Below are 9,949 nucleotides of genomic sequence, written 5' to 3'. Positions count from 1 at the left end.
ATTTGATAAACTGTTTTTGTGTTTTGCTGTATTTTTTAGGGTCTACATTTCTTCTCTATTATCAGCTTGTTAGTGATACGTGAAGCACTTTAAAGTGCACTTAACCGAATGAAAGGTGTTATACATATAACGTTTGATTTATTGATGTGCGCTCACTTCGAAATTACAGGTTTTTTCGCTCCTGCAGCCTTTGAAGGCAGCAGAATTGTTGCTGCGCTGCTCTGCGCGTAGTTACGGTAATGGTGCTGATGAGGGAGGTGGAGGAGGAGATGTGATGCTGTTGTGTCCTGCTGCCATTTCATCCGCGGATCCTCACGGAAATATCAACAGTGAGATGAAGCAGCAGCTCGGATCATCTTAACAGGCTCCTTTCATCTTTATTAAAAGCAGGTCACCCACGTTGGCGGTGGACAGGACGTCTGGATGATATGCTGCACGTTATTGGCAGGTTATTTCTGTAGCTAACACAACCACTGCTGCTCTGGAGGATCATTTTTAGACGTAATCATCGATATGGGGTTTGCTTTTTACAGGTACTGAGCTCTTCTTTATTTTAAGGTAAGTCACTGTTTTTATTAGAATGTCCTGATTCTTAAGCACAAATAAATAAAACTCATACTTGCATTAAGCTAAGTGGGTTGGGCCTCATAATTAAAATAATTTACTCATATTTTTTTAATAAACTTTGCATGATATGGAATTATTAGCAACACTGGAGGTATTCTAGGAAGCAAACATTTATTATAAAGCAGCAATCTTGATTAGCAGGCGAGCTTATGTTTTGCTACCTCAAGGCCTCATTGTGTGTTATGGCTGTGTAACATCCAGCCTACTATCCACATTGGGGCTGACTACACCAATGTTTATTGAGTTGGAGAGGAGTGGCCTCCCCCTCCCTCCTTCCCCTTAAATTAGATCACCCAACTGTAAATCACATGGACGCTGGTGAGATGCTCTGAGCCCATTACTCTCCCCTCATGGTGGCAGCCATAATCCAAGAATTATCCATGTGCTCCACACAGTCTGTGGGTTAAATACACGATTTTAATCTGAATCTGTTTAAACACACACTCTATTTTTAAAGATGAAGATTTCATTCTGTTGTGGAAGATTTAAAGTGTGTTGGATCAACAATAATTTTAAGTTAAGACTGGAAGCTTACCTGTTAAATCAAGACTCCTAATAGTTTATTTTCCAGTATAGTTGTGATTGGATCATTATCTTGTATACATACTCACTCAAATACAATTATTTTACGTTTATACACACCCATGTTTTTATTTGTGACTTTTGTGTGTGTGTGTGTGTGTGTGTGTGCGCTATAAAATGACACTTGTATTGCTTTCTTTTTTGTTATTTGTTGTTGCTTTCTCTCGTTGATTTATTTTTGAATTTTTGTATACTTTCTTGGGGAGGTGCTTTTTATAAGGGCATATAGGGTTTTTTAACCTCTCCCACACTTACTATTCTTGTTTAATTTCTGTTTTTTGTAGTTGTCCTTTCCTATGCTAAAAATAAATAACTACAAATACAAATCTGAATTGTTTTATCAACTGTCATTGCATGCCTTTGGAAAGATTGGTATTGTTGTCATGAAAAGTGACATTAAGAAATAAAATGTGTCAAAAATTAATTTATGGCAGTGCTAATAGCCATGGATTTTATTTAATTTGTTTTCCCCATCATAAGTCAATTTTATTTGTTGTCTTAGGTTTAGAAATGTATGTAATTATCTCAAAATAAATTGTTTTTCCATCATCATTTTATAACAAACTTTGTTTCCTGAGATAACAAGCCATAGAGGCCCTTTCATATTCACTCAAAAAATAATTTAATGAACAAAAGCACAAAGTACTAAAATCCAAAAAGTAAAAAAATATATATTTTTTGCCATGAAATAGAAATGTATTCTAATAAGAATAATGATATCAGCTTTCATTTTATTTTTAAAAACAATTCCAAAGTTAGATTTTATGCAATTTTTTAAAGTGTAACTATTTATTTTGTTACGTTAATATTAAACATCACATGAAACCTTTGGGTTATTATCTCATTTATAGATCCAGTCACATCTATATCATTAGCTGTTATTGTATGCCTTTGGAAGGATTGGTATTGTTATTGAGCAAAACTGCAGCCAAGGAGCAAGAAAAGGTTATGTTATAAATTTCATATATTCTGACAGAAAGCACACTGCTGTCTTAAAGGCACAGTTTAAAAAATACACATTACCCCTAAAAAAACAAAACACCTTTCCCACCTTATGTGGGCAGTTTCACATAGAAACTAGTTTTCTTCTCGTATAGTTCTTACATTAAAACCACTCACTACACTTTTTTTTGCACTTTCAATTGTCTCAACATTTTCTCAGTATAATTAGTAAATAAAGCTCAATCTTCATCTTTTCATCAACTTTCTTTTCACTTTCCAGTTATCTCTTCTAAAAATAAGATGCATTGGGACATGAACAATATGTAGTAATATAGATTAGATCATTTAAATGCTGTATTTTGAAATTTTTTTTTTTTTGCAAACGACTGCATGATGATGGTAAACTAAGTGTCTTTGGGTTTTGGATTTCTTCTGGTTTCTTGGACAAAACAAGACCTTTGACAGCCTAATATGGAGCACAGTGACTGATGAGGGAATGATTCAATTTGATTCTTTTACAGATCTTATACAGGTGAGACATGGAGACAATATGGCTTTATCAGTTTCGTCTGATTGTCATCGGAGACTCCACGGTCGGCAAGTCGTGTCTGATCCGGAGGTTCACTGAGGGCCGCTTCGCCCAGGTGTCAGACCCCACGGTGGGGGTGGACTTCTTCTCCCGTCTGGTGGAGATCGAGCCAGGCAAAAGAATCAAACTCCAGATCTGGGACACTGCGGGTCAGGAGAGGTTCAGGTGAACACATCTGTCTTTCCCCCTCCATCTTCTCTTCATACATCCACAAAACTGCATCATACCCTGTAAAAAAAACAAAAATCACCCAGATCTCTGCTGCTTTTAAATATGGAGTCATTCAAACCCCACAGAGCATACAGGTGCATCTCAACAAATTACAATATCATAGAAAGGTTCATGTATGTCAGTAGTTAAATTCAAAAAGTAGAAAATAACACATTATATAGATCCATTACACACAGAATGACACATTTCATGTCTTAATTTATTTAATTTCTTCTAATGATTATGGCTTACATTTAATGAAGACCTAAAATTCAGTGTCTCAAAAAAAGTAATATTACAAAAGACCAATTTTAAAAAGTATGTTTAATATGGAAATGTTGGCCTCTGAAAAGTATGTCCATCTATATGACTCAATACTTGGTTGGGGCTATTTGACTTGAACTACTGGAAATGGACTTTTCCATCATATTCTAATGCAGCGGTTCCCAAACTTTTTTAGCCGTGCACCCCCTTCTATGTCCCAACTGGGTTGACGCACCCCCAATCCCCCACACCTTCAAAAAAAACAAAATGCAATAATATTTTTTGTAGCCATATTAAAGGTGGAGGATGATGACAGGCTCAGGATCAGAGGCAGAAAGCAGATCAGTTGGGACAAATGTTATAATATTTTGAGCTGCATTGAACAAAAATTGCAGCAAATTTAAATGAGCGTGGAGTGAACACAATCCCGTCATCATAACACAGGCTGGAAAAATGATACAAGAACAAGAAGGTAACTTCTTCTACGCTTCATTATAAGATCCAAAACAACCAAAAATAGATGCAAAAATGACCAAAGAGGACACAAAATTATCAAAATAGACACAAATTGACCAAAAATACATGTAAAAATTACCAAACAACCAAAAAATAGATGCAGAAATGAACAAAAAATTACACAAAATTGAATAGCCTGTATTTATTAATTAATTAATACACGTCTTAAAAAAAATTAATTGTGTCATTACCAGACCGCCATTACATTTTTCATCTCGCGCACCCCCTAGCGGCAGCTCATGCACCCCCAGGGGTCCACGCACCACACTTTGGGAACCGCTGTTCTAATGTATTGAGATGCACCTGTATATGAAAAGATAAGTCTAGTGATGTTGTCCAAAAACCCCATGAACATTCCAAAACATCGATCCTGCTAACAAGTACATTCACTCTGTATCCAAATCCTGAAATTCCTTCTTCCTTGTTTGATTAACATTTTCTAAACCACAGTGCCCTACTTATTTAGGAAATTAACTAACCTGTGTATTTATGCCCTTTTTTAAAAACAATTTATGTCTTCATAAGGAACATATTATATAATAATAATGAAAATACAGAATAGTGCCAATAGTTTGTATCCCATCACAACCAGCAGTTAACAGTTCCTCTCCCTTCATTACTCAAGTAAAAAGTGCATTTTTGGGGAATCTCTTAACCCTCATGTTATGTTTGTTTTTTCAGGAACAGCAATAAATCAGGGCATGTTTAATTATCCAAAAGTGTCAGAAGCTAAAATATCCCAATATACAGTTTATTTCATTAATAACTCCATTACTAACCATTTCAGTCAATATTTAGTACAATGGTGTTCTTTACCTCTCACAGATCATTGTTCAATGAGGAAAATTAACAAAATTTTCATTAAAAATGCACGTTAAAACTTTTTTTTAATGTACATTGGTAGACCTACATATTAAATATAACGGTTTCACATGACATTGATGTTTTTCTAAATTTTATTTTACATTTTAATTGTTTTTAATTTTTATGAAAATATCCTTTTAACTACTTTTTTTATTTTTTTATTTTCAAAACTTTGAAATGGGTCAATTTGACAGGAGGGGTAAGTAGTTAAGTAGTTTTAGTTTTCAGCCAAAGCAACAAATTGACATTCCCAGTCCCTCTGTCTTCTCCTCCAGGTCCATCACCAGAGCTTACTACCGTAACTCCGTGGGTGGACTCTTGCTCTTCGACATCACAAACCGCCGTTCCTTCCAAAACGTCCACAACTGGCTGGAGGAGGCCCAGAGCCACGTCCAGCCGCACAACATCGTCTTCCTGCTGGTCGGTCACAAGTGTGACCTGGAGGCCCAGCGCCAGGTGACCCAGCAGGAGGCAGAGAAGCTGGCGGGGGCCTTCGGGATGCGCTACGTGGAGACATCGGCACGAAAATCTATCAACGTGGAGAAGGTGTGGATGAGATTTTACTTTTTCTTCACAAGATCAGCTGTGAAACCACACGTAGTGGCCAGGGGTGCATTAACATCACTGGAGGCCCCTGGGCTACAAAACTTTATGAGCCCCCCCCCATCCCTAAGTGGTTGACACATTATTTATTTATTTTGTTTGGTTCTCTTCCTTTTCTGAGCGCCACTTGGGTGTGAACGCTTCATTGTCGCTAACTATTAGGCTATATGTGGTTGTCTTGCCTGTTGCTTTGTGTGCCGTCTACTAAGCTGCATGTTGGATATAGAGGTGCATCTCAATACATTAGAACAGCGTTTCCCAAACTTTTTTAGCCGCGCACCCCCTTCTATGTCCCAACTGGGTTGACGCACCCCAAAACCCCCACACCTTCAGAAAAACAGAATGCAATAAGCTTTTTTATAGCCATATTAAAGGCGACATGTTTAATCATGCTCAAATGACCAGAACACACATAATAAAATAACCACGATCACAATAATGCGCTCTCGCATTTGAATTAATCTGAAACTAATGAGTTAATGCAACAAAGTTATGCGCAAGCTTCCACTTTTGAGAGCAAAGAGGATGATGACAGGCTCAGGATCGGAGGCAGAAAGCAGATAAGTTGGGAAAATGTTATAATATTTTGAGCCGTGTTGAACAAAAATTGCAGCAAGTTTAAATGACTGTGGAGGTTACACAACCTGTCATCATAACACAGGTTGGAAAAATGGAAGAAGATAACTTCTTCGACGCTTCATTTTAAGGTGAAGTGCATTTGAATAGCTTGCATTTATTAATTAATGAATATTACAGTTTTTGATTTTACATTTTACAAAGGAAATCAAACTATTTACACTTCTTTATTGTGTGGGGAAAAAAATGTAATTGTGTAATTATCAGACTGCCATTACATTTTTTCATCTCGCGCACCCCCTAGCGGCAGCCCGTGCACCCCTGAGGGTACGCGCACCACACTTTGGGAATCCCTGCATTAGAATATGATGGAAAAGTCAATTTCAAGTAGTTCAAGTTAAACAGCCCCAACCAAGTATTGAGTCATATAGATGGACATACTTTTCAGAGGCCAACATTTCCATATTAAACATACTTTTTAAAATTGGTCTTTCGTAATATTAAAATATTTTGAGACACTAAATTTTCGATCTTCATTAAATGTAAGCTATAATCATTACAATTAGAAGAAATTAAATACATTAAGACATGAAAAGTTTCATTCTGTGTAATGGATCTAATATGTTATTTCCACCTTTTGAATTTAATTACTGACATAAATAAACTTTTCCATGATATTCTAATTTATTGAGATGCACCTGTATATGTTGTGATTTAAAAAAAATCTTGTATCAACATGAAAAATATGCGAGGAGAGGAGGGGGCTTCTTAGTGCCGCACCATCCCAATCACTTCTACCACCAGATGTCGCTGTATTGCATCGTCATGTACATAATTATTCTCAATCTTTAGAGGAGGCCCTGGGGCCGTTGGACCTAGGTTAGCCCATTCATTAATGTGCAAATCAGCTTTGATTCATATGATGATTTGTACGATATGGTTTTAAATTTTTCCTCTTTAACTTCAGGCGTTTGTGGACCTGACGAAGGACATCTTCGAGCTGGTACGGAGCGGGGACATCAAGATCCAGGATGGCTGGGAGGGCGTCAAGAGCGGGTTTGTTCCCAACACCGTCCATTCCTCGGAGGAGGTCACCAAGGGCAGCCGGCAGTGCTTCTGCTGATCGAGCTGTCTGCAGCGTGTGAGGCTGACAGGTAGTAACACTTCAGTGGACTCCATCTGTCGGAGATGTCTCTTGCGCCTTGGCTGCACTCAGGCCAGTTTTCTGGGGGGATATTTTCCCTGCTACACACTTTACTTCTATATTAAAGACATTGTTTTATCCTTGGGGCGCCTGTGTACGGCTCTTCGTTGATGTTGAAGCACAAGAAGCATCCTAACGCTCTCACTGTTCTGTCCGTGTGCATGTGTGTGTGTGACTGTAATAACCTTCTCAACACTTCAGCTTTACTGCACGTTTGGCCTTCTCCTGATGTGTACAGTTATACTCCAGCACACTCTTAAAGACTGATACTGTCAGTGCAGTGTGTCCATGCTCTGATGTTGATTTAAAACAGTGATGCCAAGACCTGAGCCACGCCTCCTCCTTTTCATGATTCATAATCCTCAGAATACATTGCAACCTTGTACAGACTATAACCAGTGAGAGAGACGAGACAGGAGCAGATCCTCGCTGATTGTACTGCACTACAAATCCAAGTGGCTTAACACATAAAGAGAGTGGATGATAATGAAAGTTGAACCAAAGTTTGAGACTCAGCTGGACTCTTGTCATGTTTGTTTGTCTGACTGCGACCTGCTAACGCCTGCTGGAGAAAGAGTTTGCACTGTGAAAGTGTTCAGTGGTAGATTTGCTGAAAGGAAAAGCTACTGTAGCTGCTCACTGATAGCCATTATAACCTGATCATAGCTAGATTTCAATACGGTAAGTACCCAAATTCATGTTTAATACTCTGTGTTGGTTTACTAATGAGAACAGTTGAGACGTTACCTTAAAGCCATTTGTATGGAACCCCAACATGTTCAATATTAAATAATGAAAAAAAGATAAAGTGAATAAAAATGTCAAAAAATGAGCCAAAAAAATTGACAGAAGGAAATTATTCCAGCTGAACTCATCATTATGATATGCCCCATGCCTCTCTGATTCAACAACTGCTTCCACATTTAGACCTTTACTTATTTAATTAGCTCCTGTTAGCTTGAGGAACAACAATGTTAAAGTTGTTCTCAATCAGGCTTTGGCTTCCAACAACAGCCGAGATAAAATGTTTTTGTGCCGCATTCTGTTCCACAATGACGCTCTTATTTTGTCTCGTGTTAGAAGAAAATCCACTTCTAAGAAGACAAGGTTTTTAGGGTCAATAAATGAGTGAATGAAGTTCATAGTGCGTGATCTCTGTATTGACCCAAAGTAATCGTCTTTAGCTCCATCAACAACCATGTTAAAATGTCAACTTTGCAGCAAAAATAAACCTGTTTATATGTTTATATAGTATATACAATCATGGAAAAATTGTTTTCTTCACTTTATTATTCATTTTAGTGGCTGGTACAACTAAAGTTACATTTGTTTTGACAAATATATAATGATAACAACAAAAATAGCTCATTTAATTTATAAATGCTGATATCGAGCCATTTTCAATGGTTTTCTTGATAATGATTTTGGATATTGTCAAGAAAAAACATTGAAAATGGCTAGATATCAGTTCTTAAATTAAACTCTTATCAGCTATTTTTGTTATCATTTTATATTTGTCCAAACAGATGTACCTTTAGTTTTACCAGGTATTAAAATGAACAAGAAATTGAAGAAAAAGGGTGGTCTAATATTTTTTTCCCATGATTGTATAGTAAGGTAGGTGGCATGTTTTTCTAGCCAGCAGCAGCTAACTGGCTAAATTTGGTGGCTGTGAAGCTAAATTAAATAAAGAAGCAGGGAGGCCTGTGATTGGCTGGAAGGTGACACCACTGTCATAAAAAGTGACATTAAGAAATAAAAGGTGACGTAAATAAAATATGGGAGTCCTAACAGCCATGGATTTTATTGAATTTGTTTTCCCATCATAAGTCAGTTTTATTTTTCTTGAGTTTACAAATTATTCATGTAATTATCTCAAAATAATAAAAACTGTTTTTCCGAGATAATCTTCTCAGGATAACAAGGTATAGAGGCCCTTTCATAATCACTCTACAATCATAGAGAACAAAAGCACAAAAATGCACAAAAATCCAAAAAGTAAAAAAAAAAAATATATATATATATATATATATATATATATATATTGTCATGAAATAAAAATGTATTCTAATAAGATTAATGATATCAGCTTTCATTTAAATTTTTACAATAATACCAAAGTTTGATTTATTCCAATTTTTTTATGTAACTATTTATTTCATAATTATGTAAGTATTTAATATTGACCATTTGGGTTTGTTTGAATATTAAACATCACAACATTAAACATCACATTAAACCTTCAGGCCATTATCTCCTCTCACACTTATGCCTACAATCCATTTATGCCTATCCAATCACATCCATATTTATTCAACGCATGCCTCCATTTCAACCCACATTTTCCAAAGAAAGGTTGTTTTTATATTTGATATAATGTATTAAAAAAAAGCTGGATTCAATACCTGGAATCTCATCAGGAAGAGCAGAATGAATGAAGGTACAAACATATAGGTGAAACACTGACAGAGATAATTAGGATTATTTGAACTTCTCTTTAGTAGCTCAGATCTCGGGTCGGATTGGTCTCATTAATATTCAGTCCAACAGTTTATAAATAATGATGATTAATGAGTTCATTTATTTTAACCATGCAGTGGAAGTGTCTCTTTGAGTGCCTTTTGATGGAAAGAAGCCTACACAGCACACACAGTCGACTTCCTGTTCATGGAACTGTGTTTTTATCTTGTGAATATTAAAATCTAAACTGTAAGGTGGTGGGAAACACATTGGTATCACATAACGCAGCCTGTAAATAATTTATTTGAAACCAAACCCTGACAAAGTTGACTGTTCGATGTTGTTGTGACTCTGGGATTATTATAGCACAAGTGTCATCAATAAGATACCTGGAGACTTTAATAAAGATTTGCCTTGTGCAAGAATTGGAGGTACATTTATCTTTATACAATGAAACTGACATGCTGTTGAGTAACTAACAAGTAATGAGTAGCAGCCACAATGTTGACAGA

At 36.4% G+C, this 9,949-nt stretch overlaps 1 protein-coding gene across 1 annotated transcript; it reads left to right on the top strand.

Annotated features, from left to right (window-relative positions):
* The first annotated feature begins 253 nt into the window (after window positions 1–253).
* On the top strand, window positions 254–8,238 carry LOC131986380 (ras-related protein Rab-39B-like). The gene is made up of 4 exons (XM_059351291.1): window positions 254–558; window positions 2,673–2,905; window positions 4,870–5,140; window positions 6,741–8,238. The coding sequence occupies exons 2-4, from the start codon at window positions 2,691–2,693 to the stop codon at window positions 6,894–6,896; spliced, it is 642 nt and encodes a 213-aa protein (XP_059207274.1). The 5' UTR covers window positions 254–558; window positions 2,673–2,690; the 3' UTR covers window positions 6,897–8,238.
* The last annotated feature ends 1,711 nt before the right edge of the window (window positions 8,239–9,949 follow it).

This window comes from Centropristis striata, chromosome 15, assembly GCF_030273125.1.
Source record: "Centropristis striata isolate RG_2023a ecotype Rhode Island chromosome 15, C.striata_1.0, whole genome shotgun sequence".
Taxonomy (NCBI): Eukaryota; Metazoa; Chordata; class Actinopteri; order Perciformes; family Serranidae; genus Centropristis; species Centropristis striata.
This window is presented reverse-complemented; position numbering and strand designations above follow the sequence as displayed.

Coding starts and splice junctions, on each gene's coding strand:
- LOC131986380 (XM_059351291.1), top strand. CDS start 2,691: ATGGAGACAATATGGCTTTATCAGTTTCGTCTGATTGTCATCGGAGAC. Junction 2,906..4,869: donor GCGGGTCAGGAGAGGTTCAG/GTGAACACATCT, acceptor CTTCTCCTCCAG/GTCCATCACCAGAGCTTACT. Junction 5,141..6,740: donor AATCTATCAACGTGGAGAAG/GTGTGGATGAGA, acceptor CTTTAACTTCAG/GCGTTTGTGGACCTGACGAA.